Source organism: Notothenia rossii (genome assembly GCF_949606895.1).
Source record: "Notothenia rossii genome assembly, chromosome: 9".
NCBI classification, from domain to species: domain Eukaryota; kingdom Metazoa; phylum Chordata; class Actinopteri; order Perciformes; family Nototheniidae; genus Notothenia; species Notothenia rossii.
This window is the reverse complement of record NC_136907.1, coordinates 13,106,186-13,124,855: the sequence shown is the minus strand read 5'-3', so window position 1 is coordinate 13,124,855 and position 18,670 is coordinate 13,106,186. Positions and strand designations below refer to the sequence as shown.

At 40.4% G+C, this 18,670-nt stretch overlaps 2 protein-coding genes across 2 annotated transcripts; one reads left to right on the top strand and one right to left on the bottom strand.

Moving 5' to 3' along the window:
* Nucleotides 1–113: 113 nt before the first annotated feature.
* unc119a2 (unc-119 lipid binding chaperone a2) lies at nt 114–12,144 on the bottom strand. Its single transcript, XM_079649081.1, has 5 exons — nt 11,646–12,144; nt 3,028–3,141; nt 2,668–2,767; nt 2,396–2,568; nt 114–1,707 (listed from the first exon to the last, which is right to left on the bottom strand). Exons 1-5 carry the CDS (start codon nt 11,896–11,898, stop codon nt 1,595–1,597), a joined length of 753 nt encoding a protein of 250 aa, XP_079505207.1. The 5' UTR covers nt 11,899–12,144; the 3' UTR covers nt 114–1,594.
* Nucleotides 12,145–16,688: 4,544 nt separating this feature from the next.
* LOC307020270 (beta-crystallin A1-like) lies at nt 16,689–18,553 on the top strand. Its single transcript, XM_079651511.1, has 6 exons — nt 16,689–16,715; nt 17,057–17,118; nt 17,230–17,348; nt 17,477–17,618; nt 17,718–17,860; nt 18,034–18,553. The coding sequence occupies exons 2-6, from the start codon at nt 17,080–17,082 to the stop codon at nt 18,179–18,181; spliced, it is 591 nt and encodes a 196-aa protein (XP_079507637.1). The 5' UTR covers nt 16,689–16,715; nt 17,057–17,079; the 3' UTR covers nt 18,182–18,553.
* The last annotated feature ends 117 nt before the right edge of the window (nt 18,554–18,670 follow it).

Sequence of the window (18,670 nt, the reverse complement as noted above, 5' to 3'; positions counted from 1 at the left end):
ATGCAGATTTGTTTCTTGTCTGGGAGCAGAAAGTATTGCACAAAACATGTTTGTGTTGGTTTTATTTGCTTGACTTTAACAAAAGACAACATGCCAAAGCTTTAATTGGCCTAATAATAAGATTTTAAAATAATACAATTAATATAATCAAGGAATCAGCTAAATAGTATCACAAATTGCAGTTATTTTGTTAAAGATGAAACAAACGAATATAACAAATGAATGAGTGAGCATCAGAGGTGCTGAAGGGAGCCTATTCCTCAACATTTGTAACTATTCCTGGCTAAAGTCCGAACGTCCTCGAGCCCTAAGGTAGTTCAAGCGCGGGGAAGCGCACAAATCAAACGTTTTACTTATATTACGTACAGTGATAGAGATGAAAGGCTGGTTGAATAACTCAGAGATAAGAGTCTGCCAACGAGATATGATTCAGCTGAAGGTCAATATCTACTTTGTTCATAGCAGGTAAGTGCAATAAACGGAAAAGTAGAGACAAGAAGTCCCATCTAAGTAACGTGAGTTACCACATTTATTTACCAGAACCTTTTGAATTCTGTAAATTAAAAGCATCCTCATGTGAATTCTATCTTATTCACTTCACACCATTATCACAATAACATCAAGACACCGTGATATTTCAAAAAAAAATCTCATATGGTTTTATTTATTTCACTTTTCCTCATTCATATTGACAATTGAGTCGTCGAAAACTTTACAACCGTCCAAAATAATTGCATGAGTCACAATCAGTCATAAATAAGTCTGCTCTACACGTGTTACATTTTTTTGACATAACATTCAACTTATGACATATCCAGTCAACTCATCTAAATAAGTTTCCAATTTTTTGGTTCATTTAAAAAGGTGTGCAAAAAAATATGCTATGAGCAAAGACAATAAATATATACGTCGTACGGCTAACATGTCACGCATAATCACTAAAGGACAAAGTGAGAAGGAAACAGAAACAGGTCTGATGCACTTACTACTGATACATGTGTGGAAGATGCAGGTTTTATAAATCTATTTAACCTTTGCAAACCAGATGACCACATGATTAACATTTATAATAAAGTTTCACCAGACCAGTAATCATGCTTCAAACTGACAGACATACAAAAGCACGAAAACACACATGACCAAAAGATCCCCCAAACTGTTACTAAAGTCTTAAATACACACCTTATCAGAAGCAATATATGTTCCTAGTCCTTAAACATACACACATGTAAAAAATAATTTCTATAAATATTTTACTTTACATTATTTGTCTAGAGAAAAGTTGCTTACTTTCTGGTTTATCATGTTACAAAAACATCTTGTCACAGCGATGCCACACCAAGCTGTGAACTCTGTGTGTGTGGCCTTTTTTTTAGGCTTGACCAAATGTACATGTGCTTACACACACACACACACACACACACATGTACAGAGCACAACTGTATGAGCATTTTCTGGATGGTTTTCTCACCGCGGGAGAAAGAGATAACTAAAAGGAGATAGGACTAGTGGACTGACAGGATGTTATAACCCCACCAGTGGGCTCTGATCCTCCCTCAGGTCAGTGCGGGTCTCTCGTGTCAGCGTGTCGTCTCTACGTCCCGCCGTTGTACGAGTAATCCGCCTTATTGTGCATCACCAGCTTATTGTCCACAAAGTAGAAGCTGTCCGACTGCGTCTCGTACGGGTGAAGGACCATCTCTCTGACTGAGAGCAGACACACAAACAACACTGCTGTTAGAGCACTGGTTCCCAACACAGTATTTTCTAATGAACCTGCACGTGAGAAACATGTAAGAAGTGGAGCCAAATCAGAAAGGCATGTTGAAGCCAATGTCTTTGAACAAGACAGCCCAATATTATAACTCTTATTTCACAGTTTGCAACGTATTTGCACAAGCACTGAGAAGCACGTTTTTTTCATGGGTCCATTTTTGCAGGATGGAATTTATTTTTAATTTTTAAAGGAAATGTCCAAACAAATTAACACTGAATTGGCACTACATTCATGTCCCACAGGAATTGTTGTAATCCCTTTCTGGATATAGCAATCTTTAAATGAGCAGTAACGGTACCGATTCCCCAGATAGTTGATTGGGAAGAAGCATGAGAACCAGTTCCTAACCACATAGAACCAAAATATGTATAGGAGGAGCAAATCGCATAAATGTCTTCAAATTGAAATGAATGAATCTTTAATAACGAATATAGGATAACGAAAACGTTCAGGAATAGTACTCATATCTGCTTTGATGTAGGAAAAGTGTTTATTTTTTATATATATTCACTGCAGCTAGGTTTCAATATAAAAAAATAACTAATCCAAAACCGTTTTGAAAATAGGGATATTCATTCCAATCCATTTATAAATCAAAGAACAACCGAATAGACTTACTCGTGTCCTCAGACAGAGGGGGGAATTCGTAGATGTGTTCGCAGGAGTTCTTGCTGCTCGGCATGCAGAAGCCAAATTCAAAGTCAAAACTCTTGAGCAATTTGTCTCTGAAATAATGTCTCTCGATCATCCTGAAGTTTTCTATTGGCGTGTCTCCGACCATGAACTCAACACTGGACAGGCGGATAGAAAAAAGGTGAGTGAGGCAGAACAAGAAACTGAGACAGAAGACAGATCTTTCTAAATAAAGATGAACACACGTTCTCACTTACGTGGCTCCAACTTGCCGCAGTCGGAGAAAAGCGGGGGTGAACTGGTAGCGGACAAATCGGCCGGCGTTTGGGTCCATATTCCTCTTATCCCCTGCTTTATCTGAATTGAGAGCAGTTTGTGCGGTACAGAAACAAAATGAAATGTAATTCATATTTGGACATGAGCCTTTTCCCACAAACAGGTTGTAACAAATATATCAACACACCCCAGAAAGCCATAATAAGTAGAAACATATTAAAGTGTGAAGTTGATGGATTAGTTTAGTTGATGTGTGAAGGCTGCATGTGAGAGGCTGCTTTGATTATCTGTATTTTGATAGTAAACATAGATTAAGCGAAAGAAATCCATAGGTGACTCGCCTGCAGAAGGAGGTTTGGTGATTTCAAACAGCACGGTGGAGGTCTCCATGTCTCTGATCTTGAACCTGGTGAAGTCGATGCTGAACACATTTTCGTCTGGGCCACACAGATAATCTGAAAGAGAGATATACATATAAAGAATGTACTTAAACCCCTATACTTGATAGTAACTTGAGCTGATAATGTAGATGATGGACAGTTGGCATTAAAAGATTAGACTTTTTCTAAATGTATTTTTTTATATTTTCTGATCATTTAGGACATTTTAGATTATATTTAAATTGGGCAACGTTGGTAATTCTCTTGTGATGCACTGTCATATACTTTTGGTTAAAAAACGGTTTAAAACATGTTTATATATTACGATGTTGTTATTGGCTCTGAATGATCAATTATGCACCAATAATGACAATGTTTCAGATACTTTCACATATGAAAGAAATAAGTGGAAAACAATAGAAAGAAGTGTATTTTATTTAATTAATGGATTTATTTAGCAAAGTTATGAGATCAATGAAAATGTAAACATTATGTTGGGTTGACATGAGTAAAGTAAACTGCTGCAAACAAAGCAAAAACAATTATCTTAAATAATTATCTGAATATACACTGTTCACACACACACAATTAAACAGCTCTGCAGCAATGAACATTATATTCAAAGAATAAGGTGCATTCAATCCAGTTTGCTGCAGTTTCTAATCCTCTCCATTTGACAGCCGACTCGCGTACTAAAAAGCTCCCTGTGATGATTTCAAGTGAATGTTTGACATGCAATTCAATGTTAAACTCATTTAGAGGATTAATTTCCCCACAAATAGGACACGGCAGACACACACACACACACACACACACACACACACACACACACACACACACACACACACACACACACACACACACACACACACACACACGCATGCGTACATGTGCATGCAGTCAGTAAGAAAGAGGAGCGCAAGTTATTTTTATTCCTGTAATCCTTCCTGTCCTCACCAGGCAGTGTCATTGCTTATTAGCGTTCCCCAGCCGAGCATACACTTCCTGTTTCTGCCTGATCCGATGATGCAGGCCTGCAGGTGTAACTGCAACATCTCCATCATCTCCACTGACACCAGCACACACACACACATACACCACTCACACGGAGGAAGGTTACAGTTAAAAATACACTTGGGATAACGTTGTTTCAGGGATTTGAAATTGTGGATCCTGCAGGTCTGAGCAGCCACGAGAGAAAGTCAGTGAATGTGTGCGATCAGATACAATGCCCATCTTCTTTGTTTCTATTGTGATGTTACAATAATGGCGGTTGTTATCCGGCCACTCAATCACATCAAAACAGTATTAGCTGTGGAAAAATAGACTTATATTGGTACAGTGAGGGATCATTTAATCGCTAATGATGGCCAATCAACCCACCAGCTGTTCTTCATGACACATCGACTAAAACATCCGACAACATGGTATTTTCCAGATGTTACGATCTCCTCCCATCTGCGGATCTCGAGTTGTTCTGTTTGCCATAATTTTATCTAAATAGGAAATATCTATGCTGAATTGATTAAGTGAGTATCTTACATTACTTACATTCCTACCAACAATAAATACAGTGTTACTTCACTTGAATTCAAAAGCTGATGCAATACACCGGGCAAACTGATGCCCGATTCTGGCTAATCATAGCTACTGCATCAATAGTTTATCACATGTACCTGTTGTAAATCATCACTTCAACAGTGATGGCTCCACTCGATCAATCGCACAAATCAGTGAAATAATGTTGAATCCTATTCAAACAAAACACATGCTCATCTCTAGCAGCCCAAAAAAGGAATATTAGTGGATATCATTTTAAAAAATGTGCACCTTTAATAGTAGATTAGTAATAGTTCACCAGGGCTGCTAAATGTGAAAAGTAAATAAGAAAATGTCAGGACCATTCAAGATGAAAGTGTTTTTATGCATGCACTTTAGATCTGACACCTTTTAAACATCAAATGCACTATCAAATGCAGCTTAGTTAAAGAATATATCAAATGAAATTGAATTTCTTATTTCAAACCAATTACATTTAAGCACTATCAATGACCCATGTCCAAAATACATCCAAAAACGTTCAAAGCTTTGATTGTTTCCCTAACATTTCAGAACTTTAAGGATTGGTTTCCTGACATTTTTTTTATCTTTTTCATGTGTATGTATTCATGCTGGAGTACAGAAACCTAACAATGTCGACTTGAGTTAACTGTTGGAGTTGAATGTTCCTGACAGAGAGGATCTGATTCGTTGTGACGCTCTGAGGCCTTTGCTCCTCTGTCAGTCTGAATGCTGAGCTCGACTATTCTTTACTCACCAGCTCTGCATACACCTGAAGATTCATCATCCAGACACACACAGATAACAAACAATGAGCAGCCACATCATTTTAATAACTAACACACTTCATCTGTCAGCATGGACTGGTAGCATAATAGCAATTCTGCATTATTGTGTGTACGTCTGCATGGATTGTGTGTAAGCTATACTGAACCAGAGCTCCTTTGATAGCAAAGAGCTAATACTTTCCTTTGAGCCTCATAATGAAGTCCCATGAGGACAAGGAGTCTGTAATATGATTATTGTTGTGATTAATTGTCCATGTTGTATGTGCGTGCTCTCACTTGGTCTCACAAAATCAGGGTGATTGCAATTGATTTCATGCAGTCTCTTACCTCAGCTCACAAGCACACACTCACACCTAAGGATCATTTGCTGCTTGAAGCTAACAAAACAACACACAGACTGCAGTTTATCAGCACTCCCGCTGGGCTGTGATAGTAAACACATCTAGTCAGAACACATTGCAAGCTTTCTCTGAATGTGTGTTTCTGTGTGTGTGTTTCTCTCTGTGTGTATGTGTGTGTGTGTGTGTGTGTGTGTGTATGTGTGTGTGTGTGTGTGTGTATGTGTGTGTGTGTGTGTGTGTGTGTGTGTGTGTGTGTGTGTGTGTGTGTGTGTGTGTGTGTGTGTGTGTGTGTGTGTGTGTGTGTGTGTGTGTGTGTGTGTGTGTGTGTGTGTGTGTGTGTGTGTGTGTGTTAAGGACAGACCAAAAGACAGCCCTTGTGAATTCAAAGTGTGCAGTGAAGTGTTTGTCTTGTCTCCTCAGTCAGAGCTAAAGATGTTACACAATGAGATGATTATCAACAAACAAAACTGAGCTGCGAGCGCTACATCTACTCAAATGCTATTGGAAAAACAAAGTATGCCTGCAAACCACTTCCTTAAACTTCAACTTCAGCCTGTTTTAACTACATCCAGCAATGACTTTACGTCCTCATTGCTGGACAAAAGTATCAACCTCCACTTACAATATTCTACCTGTCACTTATTATGGCATCTTACTGTACATGTGCACGTCAAGCCTGTCTGCACACACGAATGGCAGGGAAACAACACATGCTGCTTAGTAAGGTTTTAGGTGTGTTTGTAAACAAATGGTTTAAAGGTGGCCTTCAATGATTCTGATATTGGTTATTGGGCTACACCAGTCTATACAACTTTAATGTGTGCTAGAAGTTTGTGAAGACCATATTGTGAAACAGTCAGGAAACACAGCAAGCTTACTGCTGACTGCAATGTTTCTGGAACCACACAATCATTTTTGCTTTTCTATATCTCCGCTTTAATCAGATGGCAGGTGTTCATGCCATAATGGAAAAAGACTGATTATTGACTCGCAGTTAAACACAGTGTACCATGTGACCTAGATTCAGCCAAAATAAACAGCTCGGAGCCTGTTTTAGCATTCACCCAGATAACGCTGGGACAGCACAGATCTCAGAAACGTTCAGGGTTTTAAAATCACTAGCATATGAAACCATATGAAAAGCTTAAAAGCAAACTTGCTTGCATTCATAATCTAGTTAAGTCTGTCTAACTTGTGCTGCAATTTGTTGGATCCATACTCATTGGAGGTCTTAGAAAGTTACTAGATTTCACCTCCTGCAAGTAGGATCACACTTTTTATTTAAAACTGAATGTTAGCAATCGCAAGAGCAATGCTGTGATTTATGCAATTAAAAAGGTTATGCTGTGGGTTTTTAGGCCTAAGTTCAGACAGTTTTCAGTCAGTTCAAAATGAATAGGCTCACTGTCTTATCAAAATGTGTCTCTGCTGGAATCTGATATTGGTCTAAAAATAATTTGAAGAGTCAAACAAAAATGTGATATGGTAAATGGACTGTACTTATATAGCACTTTATCCAGTCTTTAAGACCCCTCAAAGCGCTTTACATACTACATGTCATTCACACCCATTCATACAGAGCAGTGTACCTTACTCTAGGACCTAACATTCACACACCGTTGGCCATGCCATCGGGAGGAACTCAGGGTTAAGTATCTTGCCCAAGGATACATCGACATGTTGACTGCATGGGCTGGGATCGAACCCACAACCTTCTGGTTGAAAGACGACCACACTCCCTCACAGCCACAGTCGCCCTATATATAAGGGAAAGGGAGTTGCAATGTGAGAAAAAAACGTATGAAACTTTCCAATTTATATGGAGATGAATAGGTGTCCTCCTTATATAACTATTTAAGGTTATTGACACAAGCCAACACAAGATTTAAAAAACAGGTAAAATTCACAAAGTTGAAACAAGTAATTTGATAAAGAGAATGGTAAACAACAGTCATACAAGCAAGTAAGAGATTCATGGTAAGAAGCCTTTAATGGGGAGGCATGTGGTGCAGTGGGTTGAGCGTTGGTGTTGGGATCAGGGGGTCACAGGATCAAACCCCACTGCAGTCAACATGTCGTTGTGTCAAGACACTTCACCCCAAATTGCTCCTGTGGGGATTGCCCACAGTATTGAGTTTGTAAGTCGCTTTGGATAAAAGCGTCTAACAAGTAACACGTAATGTAATGTAGATGAGAGTTGTTATGTGTTCACTGACCTGATTACCAGATCCACATAAGAACATAAGTTTGGATCAGACGAGTAAACTGAGCAGAAAGCTGTTCTATCTTTGCAAATCTTACTCAATCTCAGCAGCTTGCTTTGATTAACAGATGGATGGAGCAGAAAATGATTGTTGGCTACTTTGAAAGTTACTTTGCTTTACACAAAGTGAAGGTTCTCTCCTGTGAGACTTCTGCTCTCGAAGCAGTTTCAAACAGCAGGGCTTTATTAAACTCAGGACTGTTGTCAAGTCTGGCTGTACTGAGTTTCTTCAATTGTTGTCACTTTGAGCCACATGAGAATGTGCAGCAGCAGTAACAAGCTGAGATAAGCAAATCACAAAACAACAGAAGAGCTTCAGTGTTTTCAAGCTGTTTCTTGCTCTGTTTGAGCGACACAAACGCTGTCAAGCAAGCATGTGCATGTGTGTATTTACAGTCCATTTTAGTCATCTACAGAGTAATGGCAAATTGAGTAGAGGAGAAGATATAAAGGAACGACAGAAGAGGGAGAGGTGTGTGGGAGATGCCCGCTTGTCTCGCTGTAACCACGGGGACATGCTTCACGTTGCTGTAGTGATTCAAGCGTGCATCCACGTTGCTGTGGCGACATACCTCCTCTTGACAGCAGCAATGACGCCGCCAGACAGGAAAGGAAGAGTTTCTAAGACCATAATAAGATCCAGCGTGGGAGACACAGTCGTTATGGTGTTACCTCTGCTGTGCAGCCAACACAAACATAGATTCTTGCACATGTGTTCTGTACAGGTGTGTGTACAAATACAGCTGAAGCTAAAAAACTATTAAAAAACACTACCAGACATTACAACTACCGTTAGAAAAAGAGGAGAGGAACAAGCTGAGCCCAAAGATGTTCCCAGCTCTTCCTCTGCTCAGTAAGCTGTGATTATGCTGAACTGGATGAGCAAAGTCTCGTTCCTCATCCCTACGTAAACCTCCTGTGTTATCTTGAGCTGCGTGAAAGAGTTACACAAAATAGGAAATAAATTATATGATGTAGAAATCCGTTTGTAAGAAAATAACTTTTTCACAGAACAGTGTGACAGTGACATGTGATAGTGTCAAACTCTTCACATCATTTGGTTAGTCCAATTCAAATGACAGTTAATGTCAGTACAGACTCCACAAGAATCCAACAGATTCAGGACCACTCCTTTTTTTAATGGTTTTAAGGATTAGCTGACTAGATGTTTTTAAGAGGTGAATTTAAGAAGTGCATCCTGGCCACTCTGATTTCAAATTGCAAATAATAGCATATTCAATTTTTAAATCCTGTTGTGTGTGGGGAAACGTTAGAAGTGCTAAACAGGATAACCCCATGTTGTTGTGCAGGTCGTTTCATATTGATTTATATCTTAAATACTGTTGAGAATTGTAAATTAAGTCTGTATAAGAAAATATATTCATATTGGCATTAAATAAACATGCTGAATTTATGTTTGTCGGTTTAGTTAGCTGGACACTGACCTATTTATTAATTTAATTGATATTGCTTTCATGGTGGTTGCATATAATTTACTTATTGGCATCTAAATAATATAATTAAAGTTGATCTAAACTTGACTCAGTTTGGCCGTAATTGTTGATAAAGATTAGGTAAAAATATACTATTTTTGAGTAAAGAGGGACATGAACTGATAACACCTGCATGTTATCACACTAAGTATGTTTTGAATCGGTCCCTGTAACCGTGTTATGTAAGTTGGGTATTATACTGGCCTTTAAATAGTCAAATGCCCTGCTGGCCACCTGTTAGCTAACGGCTGGTTTAAGACCTGAGGTGGAGATGGATGTTGGAGATGGATGTTCTTGTGCACATAACAGCTCCCCAGCCGCTATAGCATCCTGTTGTTCTCTATAAGAGGCTTGTTGAGATTGAGAGCTGTGACATAATTAAAAATAAAACATTAACTAATCAGCAGATTTTACATTATGACATGATGAATATGCAATTAAATTAGCAATTTGAAGCTTTTAGCCACACTCAGTATGGTAATCAGAATGTCTCGAGTGGCAGAGAAGGCCCTTAGCTATGAAAACACGTATAAGATTAGTTTGTTTATCAGCGAATAAGCAGCTCTACTTGTGATTAAAAAAAGTGTATACACATTGCTTTGTTAGTAGTTAATCTTCTGATTAACATCTTACAAAACAAATGATAATCTTCTGAAAAATGGCACAATGTTAGACCTTAAACTACTCTACAACACAATACTCTCCATTTTGACCCACAAGAGAATATTACTAATCACATGATTTAATTAAAATATCTGTTAAAATAAAACAATAATATTACTAATACAAATTAAAGAGGTTGTTTTTCAGCAACGAATAGTTTTAATCTAATTACACGAAGAAAATGTTACTGATTTTGGATGCAAGACTTTCACCTATAAGCTAATAGGGTGTTTTGACACTGCCTAATTAAATAATGGACCTTATCACTTTTTTTTAATCTGAGTAAATGCTTCTTCTACTACTGATACAGTACTACTTTTGCTCTCTTGTTGGTGAAGCCCATAAAACATTCCTAATAAGCTTATTTAAAATCCAAAGCTCTTGTAAATTACTATAAAAATTCAATTGAAAACTTCAGCTAGAACATTTTGACAACAGTTGCGCACACAAACCTGACACCTGGATGTTTTAAATCTCCTCTCATGTGAAAACTTCTACGCTGAACTCATGCAAACTCATAGGCTGCTTTGAAGGATGACTCCTCTGTCACGACATTACCTCACTCTGCACCTTTCAACTCAAATAAAATCATCCTGACGTTAAGACTTAATGCAACTTAAAGGGACAGTGTGTTAAAGGGTTTTGCAACCAACTGATTACCCTGCACAAATGGACACCAAGTACAAAACCGTGATGCGTTGAGGCCCTTTAACTTCATCAGATGCAATCCTTAACATTACACTCATTCAGGAACAATTACAATTCAAGCAGCATAGGCATACCAGTTAACAAGTGTGTGGGAAAACTAAAGTGGTCTTCAGGTAAGGTAAAAACATGAAAGGACTCCTCTAGAGCTAGATCCTGGTTGTGTTGCAACATGGCCAACTCCAAGAAAGAGGAACAACTCCCTATAGATATCAAGTAATCATTTCAAGATAACAAAAAACACAACTATTCTTAGTTTCAATTGATAAATACACTTATGAAAACATATTGTAATCAATTTCTGCAAATACGTACGTCGAAATACATCCAACTGGCTCTTCAAGAGATGTAAGTAAGTCATGGGTTTCTTGAAAGGCGCTATAAAATCCAAGTCATTATTATTATTATTATTATTATTATTATTATTATTGTGTCATCTGTATTTGGGTTGAATGATTGCACTTCAAACTGCACACATGGTGGTTTAAAGCCCCCCTCACCCACTTTCATGATTGTGTGCTAATCTCAACCTCGACACTACACATAACAGGTCACAGTGCTGCTGAGATGAACCCAGAGGAGGTTTAAATCACATATGCAGCAACATTACCCAGAGAGGGGGCTCCACAATGATTCATCACCATGTGTTTGAATGGGTCCGCTGTAGATTACATAAATAAGTGGGAAAAGTATGACGTGATACATGACTCATAAAGGAGCAGCTTTGCCCTTCTTAGTGTCACCCAAACACCGACAGTGAACTTACTCTCTGTGATCTTCTGCAAGCCCAGAACATCCTCCGGGGTGATCACCGGGCTGCCTTGCAGGTCCTCCTCGATGGTCAGCGGAACCCCCACCTCGGTGGAGTTGCAGCCTTTCTTAACCCTCATCGCTTGCTTCGGGCTGCCGTTACTGCTGCTTGCTGTGTCTCTGGTGTCTCTGTCCGGATTTGTACCGACAGGCTTCTTAGCTGTTGCCGGGTCCTGGCTGTTGCCTCTTCTGGTACAAGAATAGCTCATTCTCCGCTCCTCCTCCCCCCGACTAACCCAGGGCTTCCAAGACACTAAACAGTTGCCTCCCCTCTCTCCCTCCCTCGCCGAAGGATGCACACTTGCTGTATGTTATCCGGTGCTTAATTCAAATCCGCTTCGTCTTCATGAGCCTGCAGTCTGTGTCTGAGCATGCAGAGCGGTGCAGCGCAGTGTTTGGTGAGGAGAGCGCGGGGACCTCTGCTCCTTTTTTGGCGCAGCTGCTCTCCAAGGCGCTGTTTCTCTTGTGTCAAGGGGAGCTGGAAGTATCAGGGAAATCATTTGCTGTTTGAAATTGAAAAAGAGGCGGCAGATGGTCGTTGCTGTCAAGGAGGGAGGGGGGATGCTGCTGCGCGCAATCTGCGCTTCAACCGACAAAATGCGCGCATCAAACATGCAGATGACAAATGGGCTATTAATGAGAAAGTGTCATTTTGAATTCATCGGCCCTTCTGTCATCTGAATTGTTTAAGGCCATAAACACAGCGAAAAGTGCATTCAAACATGAGCATTAAATCGTTAAACAAACACAGACGGTTTATAAGGTAAAGTCACATTGACTACGAAACAACGCTATCAGAGCCGAATGATGTAGGCCTATCAAGCGAGTCTCATTTCTAGAAAAGCTCAAATAAGGGACTGGGGCAGACTGATGTGCCAACAGAAAACAGGGGCGGACTGGGGGGGGGAAAGTGGCCCAGGGATTAATTGACAGACAGGCCCTGTCCGATACATGCGCGGCATGTATCGGACGGCCGGCGACGAAAGTATGGTAGGCCTACTTAACAAAAAACCCTATGCATTTTATGTTATTTTGGACAATTATTAATATAGTAATCACATTACCTGAGCCCTTGAGTTGCCTTAGGAAAATAGTTACAGCATATATTTAGTGATTTTAATGTTAACAGATCATTGAAACAATAACATTTTGACCAAATTTGCCTGATTTGACACATGGAATAAAACATGGGCGTAGGAAGCATCCTCAATGTGGGTGAGACAATTTAACAGTGGGTATGGGCAGTTGGTGGACCTCAGCACCTCTAGGGGGGGCAAGCTCCCCTGGGAATATTTTTTTTGAAATGTTGAAGTTAAATGCATCAATCTGGTGCACTTTGAGAGCAAAATTAGGGACTAAATCTATGGCAGTCAGTAGGGGCTTGGACTGTGATCCGTAGGGTCGCCGGTTCAAGTCCCCGACCAGACTCCATTTGGAGTGTGGACTTCTACTTGGAGAGGTCCCAGTTCACCTCCTGCCCTGCCGTGGTGCGCTTGAGAAAGGCACCGGATATCCCCCTTCCCCCCTCACTCCCATTGCTCCCTGGGTGCTGTACAATAGCTGCCCACTGCTCCTAGTACTAGACTCCTGGTACTAGGATGGGTTAAGAGCAGAGAAAACATTTCAACTGTGTGTGCTGTGTGCTCTGCATGTGTGACCATTAAAAAAGGTTTCATCCCTCCAAATTCTTCTTCTTCTTCTTCTTCTTCTTCTTCAACACCCATATGAAACAGAACTGTAAACAGATTTACTTTTTCTCTCAACATTTATTTGAACAGCAAGTGGAGGCAAAAGTGACTGCACCCAAAACAATAAACCTGCTAGCTAACTATCCTAAACTCAGTAACAGAATGTGAGCAAGACGTTCTTCTCCACAGCCGCTCGACCTCTGACTCAGACGTCACTTCCCCCCTTTTCTATCCTATGGGTACAGCCGTACAGCCACTCCCCCTGAACCCAGTGGGGTGTGGCCCACTGGGCTGGGCTGGGCTGGGCCGGAACACTTACAAATGTGGGCCGGTAGGATTTAGGTAAGCAAAAAAAAAAAAAGGGAGTGGCCGGAACACTTACAAATGTCGGACGGTAGGATTTAGGCAAAAAAAAAAGAATTATTTTTTTTAATTATTTTTTTTTTAAATTATTATTTTTTGGGCCCTCCGGCCCACACACAGCACCGGCCCACCGGGGAAACTCCCGGTATTCCCAGTCCGCCCCTGACAGAAAACCAACTGACAAATGTTTGAACACGGAAAAGCACACATAAGGTTAACCGGGTGTAACATTTTGATTGGATAATTGGTTAAAGGATTTCAAATCAATTGGATAATGGGTCCGAGCATGCGATCCCAAAGCAATGTCAAAGTGCCACACCCCCTGGATGATAATCACACCAGAAACAAAAGAAAACAGTTGTGTGTAACAAAATCAGGCCTACAGAGAACAAGCTTAGGCTTATTGCATACATCACGTGAAATAAACTTAAAAAAAAAGGTTAAACCTAAGACTGTGAATCCAAAAGGCCTCTTTGCAGAGCAAGTTGAAAATATCACCACCTCTAGGAGGGAGAGGGTACTGTTTTGTAGTTCCTATAGGATTGAATGCAAGACTGTTGTTTGTAATGGAGTATTTTTACACTAATGTGTTGGCAGCACTGATTGTAATACAACTAGCCCCCTAAAAGTCTACCTGCAGCCTCATCAACCAAATACTATAAAATACATTGATACATTCAGCTCTGCATTTCCTCTAGATTTACAGATATGTTCACTGTGGTGTAAATAAAATACGTCAGACCGTTGTAACCCATTGGTAGGAGCTGAAGAGAGAGCAGAATGGAAACAACTGAGGGGAGGTTTTAATTATCCTATTTATGTCTCTCTCTCCGTCTTTACTGATGCATGTAAAGTCTCTGCATGACTCACGGGAGATCTCAGTCACACATGACTATCCATCACAGCTCTGCAGTGGCCCTGTGTGTGAGGATAACAATAACCAAGCAACTGTAGCTGCAACAGCAGCCACACCAGCTAAGCCCCTGTTACAGTAAGACAAAGAGTGGCCTATATATATTAAGATTATAAGGAGATTTCAGGTCTGTGAGTAAGTCCAGGAAGTCCTTATCCAGCTGCATTAATGCTTCTTATGGCTCTGCACTGACTATATGTAATGATGTTTTTTAGTATAATACTGTAAATTAGGCCTACTATATAAACAATATATATATTGTAAAAAATAATTTTTAAAAAGGCAACTAGTAACAGCAGTTTAACTAGTTTGGAGTGATAACATGTGAATTTCATGACATTGTTAAGGCCCTAACCTTTACGGTGTTGTGTGGATATGGGTATTAGACAGGGTTATTGACTGCTAACTGGTATTTATCTCTTGCAAACCGCAGATGTTTACCATGATATTGTAGGCTGTACCCTGATTGGCCAATAGGAGAAATGCACAAAGCTGCTCTCAATCGAGCCAGTCCCCACTGATCTGAAACCTCAATCCAATAAAAATGACAACAATTACTAAAGATGAGATTGCTGCTGCAGGTTGGTCTGTGAACGTATAAGAAAGTGAAGTGTTGTTATGTTCATTGAGAGTCACTGTCACTGTGGGCTCTTCACATCGGCCTGCTGAGTTTGCTAGTCCCTTTGTCACGTCTGAGCTGCTGGTGCTATCATCAGCAGAAACACACACACACACACACACACACACACACACACACACACACACACACACACACACACACACACACACACACACACACACACACACACACACACACACACACAATCTGAGCTGAATACATCTATATTGATAAGAAACATGTTATATTCAAAATATTCATCTTATTATTTCTATACATTCTACTCTCTAGTACACAGGGAATTACATGAATACACACACACCCACCCACACACACACACACACACACACACACACACACACACACACACACACACACACACACACACACACACACACACACACACACACACACACACACACACACACACACACACACACACACACACACACACACACACACACACATACACAGACAGGGAGTCTGGCTGATGTGCTGACCTATGTAAGCCATTCCTAAATGTGTATTGTGCAGTGCTTTCTGTTTGTTCGCTCTTTGCTTTCTTATTTTACACAATTAATTATTGCTGTGTTTTTGCCGTGACCAATTAAAGAGTTGGATTCAATATCCAACACAGCCACTGTCCTTCTGTTTTAAATCCAATGTAAATGTCATTGATCCTGTTTTTCCAGCCATCAAGAAACTTGGTATTATGTTTCAGGAAATCAGATTACGGTTGAAAGGCCTTTTTTAAACGAGTCAACACAGTGTAGACAAACAATTGATCTGAGTCCTTTCACAAACATTAATAATAAAAAAATCACGCACAGCCAAGCAGACTTGATGTGTTTTAGGCATGATGGACATCCTTTAAATATGTTCAAAAAACACATACTACAGACTTAAACAAAGATAAGGTATGTGAAGAAATAAACTAAAAGGGATAGAATACAAATACATTTTCAAATGGTCTACTAGTCTAGACAGATCAATACACATGTTTGTAGTGATGTACCCTGTACAGGGTCTTACAACTAGGGTTATTTCATTTTATTTTATAAATCTGAATATCCCAATAAAACATGAATCCTAAATAAAAAGATTGGATGAACAAAAAAAATCATAAAGAAATATAAACAGTTGTATCTCTGGACTTTCAAACTGGTGGAGAAAGCTACCTGTTTTTTTGCCAGCATAAGATTTACCACCATGCAGTATAGACGTGTGTCCTCTTTGTGTTTGCTTGAATCACGGTGTGTCTGTGCGTTAACCCCTCTGTGGCTCAAACAACAAAACAATGGAGTCCAAAGCAAAGTGCTGACATGAGTCCAGCGTGCATCGCCCCTCCGGCCCCCGTCACCCATGGGTGTATATAAACTCCCACACGCACCTTCTCGGCAGATCGTTCAGTGGAACTCTACGAAACACAGTTCACCAGTTTGGGTAGGTCAAACCAGTTAACAATACAGCACAGTTTCCCAATCTATGGAAGTGATGTAAGGCTCTCTAATGCAATATATCAGCAGCTAGTTTTAAATAGCTACAGTGAAGACAGAGTGGCTTGTTTTTAACCTTTACTGCAAATAATGGAGTCATATTTTTAAACAAATCAAAGATAGAAAATAGGAGCTTTATGCTGTCGTTTTATGTGAGAAACAAGCCTTAGAGAAAGCTAAAGTGCCGCCCAGAGCAGCATGCAGGATGAAAAAAAAGTTGTTGTTCGTTATACAGGTTGGTTTTTTACTTCTGTCCGAGGGTCTTACTTACTTTGAATTTCTCTACAGATACTACTGAAAAACTAGACATAATGGCTCAGATTAACCCCATGCCCATGGGCCCTTGGAAGGTAAGCACACGCCCAACACTACATTACCCATCAGCATTAGGCACAGTTTGAATTGTTATGCCATTTTTGGGCAACTGTAAACTAACTTGGGCATTTTGTCGTGTTTTTTAGATCACCGTGTACGATCAGGAGTACTTCCAGGGAAGGCGTATGGAGTTCACCGCCTGCTGCCAGAACATCATGGAGTGCGGTGTGGAGAACATCCGCTCCCTGAAGGTCGAGTGTGGCGCGTAAGTTCTCAGATAACCTCACTTTTTGAAATCCTCAACAACAAAAATGGAGCAAATGTATTTCTGAAAGTGTGCTGATTTTCTATTTTTGTATGGTTTCCTGACTTTTTTTCATTCTCTGCTTGCAGCTGGGTGGGCTACGAGCACTCCAGCTTCTGCGGCCAGCAGTTCGTCCTGGAGAAGGGAGACTACCCTCGCTTCGAGGCCTACAGTGGCAGCAATTCCTACCGCATTGAGAGGATGATCTCCTTCAGGCCCATCTGCTGTGCTGTATGTTTAACACTCAACCAAGTTACAACCCTTTAAGCTCAATTAAGGCTGAGCTACATCTCAAATTGTGCTGAACCTCTTTTCTTCTCCTTTGTACAGAACCACAAGGAGTCCCGCATGACCATCTTCGAGAAGGAGAACATGAGCGGTCGTCAGTTCGAGCTGTGCGATGACTACCCCTCTCTGCAGGCCATGGGATGGATGAACAACGAGGTTCAATCCATGCAAATCCAGGGTGGAGCGTAAGTCCATCTTCCTGATCCCTGATTTGAAGCTTTACACACCTTCAGTTAGTCCTGAGCACCAAAACGCACTCTGACTGGAAATACTGTACACACATTAGCTATAGGAACTTTTACCTACTTACATAACTTTATTTTGCATTTAATAAGCATTTTCTTGTTTTTTCCTGCAGTTTTGTGTGCTACCAGTTCCCTGGCTACCGTGGCTACCAGTACATCATGGAGTCCGACTGCCGCGGAGGAGAGTACAAGTGTTACCGTGAGTTTGGCTCCCACTCCCAGACTCCCCAGATTCAGTCCATCAGGAGGATCCAGCACTGAGAAGGGAACATTTCCATCAGACTTCCTCATCTTCTCCTACTCTTCCTCTTCTCCTTCCTCCTGCACTTCCATCCCCCCTTCTCTTACTTTTCTCCCCTAACCTCCATCTCCCCGGCCCCGTCGGTCCGGCTAGTCAAAGCAGGATCCCTGGCTGGACTTCAGGTGCTTACTGGTGTCAGTTGTTCACAGCACTTTTGCATTTTTTAAAGAAACATCAACAAAAAGAGGAAAGATGTAAGAAAGACAGAAAACAGGAATGACAGAATTGATTGAATAGGCTGAATCAGTTTGAAAGAGATGCAACATCTGCCGAGGTTGGCTGCAGAACGGTGAAAACACCTCAAAGTTTTTGCTTTTTTTCCTCTCCACCATTGACGGCATCATCATCATCTTCATCGTCATTGTTTTCTACAGCAACATGATCACCAGTCTTGCTGTTACTGTGATTTCCATGACTGCCTATGTTCAAGACGATGAATAAAGAGAATG

What these genes read in the sequence shown, in the direction of transcription:
- unc119a2 (XM_079649081.1), bottom strand. Translation starts at nt 11,898, where the DNA reads ATGAGCTATTCTTGTACCAGAAGAGGCAACAGCCAGGACCCGGCAACA. An exon ending in CACCAAACCTCCTTCTGCAG is followed by an intron (nt 2,768 to 3,027) that starts GCGAGTCACCTA and finishes CTCTCAATTCAG; the next exon opens with ATAAAGCAGGGGATAAGAGG. An exon ending in CTGCGGCAAGTTGGAGCCAC is followed by an intron (nt 2,569 to 2,667) that starts GTAAGTGAGAAC and finishes CCGCCTGTCCAG; the next exon opens with TGTTGAGTTCATGGTCGGAG.
- LOC307020270 (XM_079651511.1), top strand. Translation starts at nt 17,080, where the DNA reads ATGGCTCAGATTAACCCCATGCCCATGGGCCCTTGGAAG. An exon ending in TGCCCATGGGCCCTTGGAAG is followed by an intron (nt 17,119 to 17,229) that starts GTAAGCACACGC and finishes CGTGTTTTTTAG; the next exon opens with ATCACCGTGTACGATCAGGA. An exon ending in CTGAAGGTCGAGTGTGGCGC is followed by an intron (nt 17,349 to 17,476) that starts GTAAGTTCTCAG and finishes CTCTGCTTGCAG; the next exon opens with CTGGGTGGGCTACGAGCACT.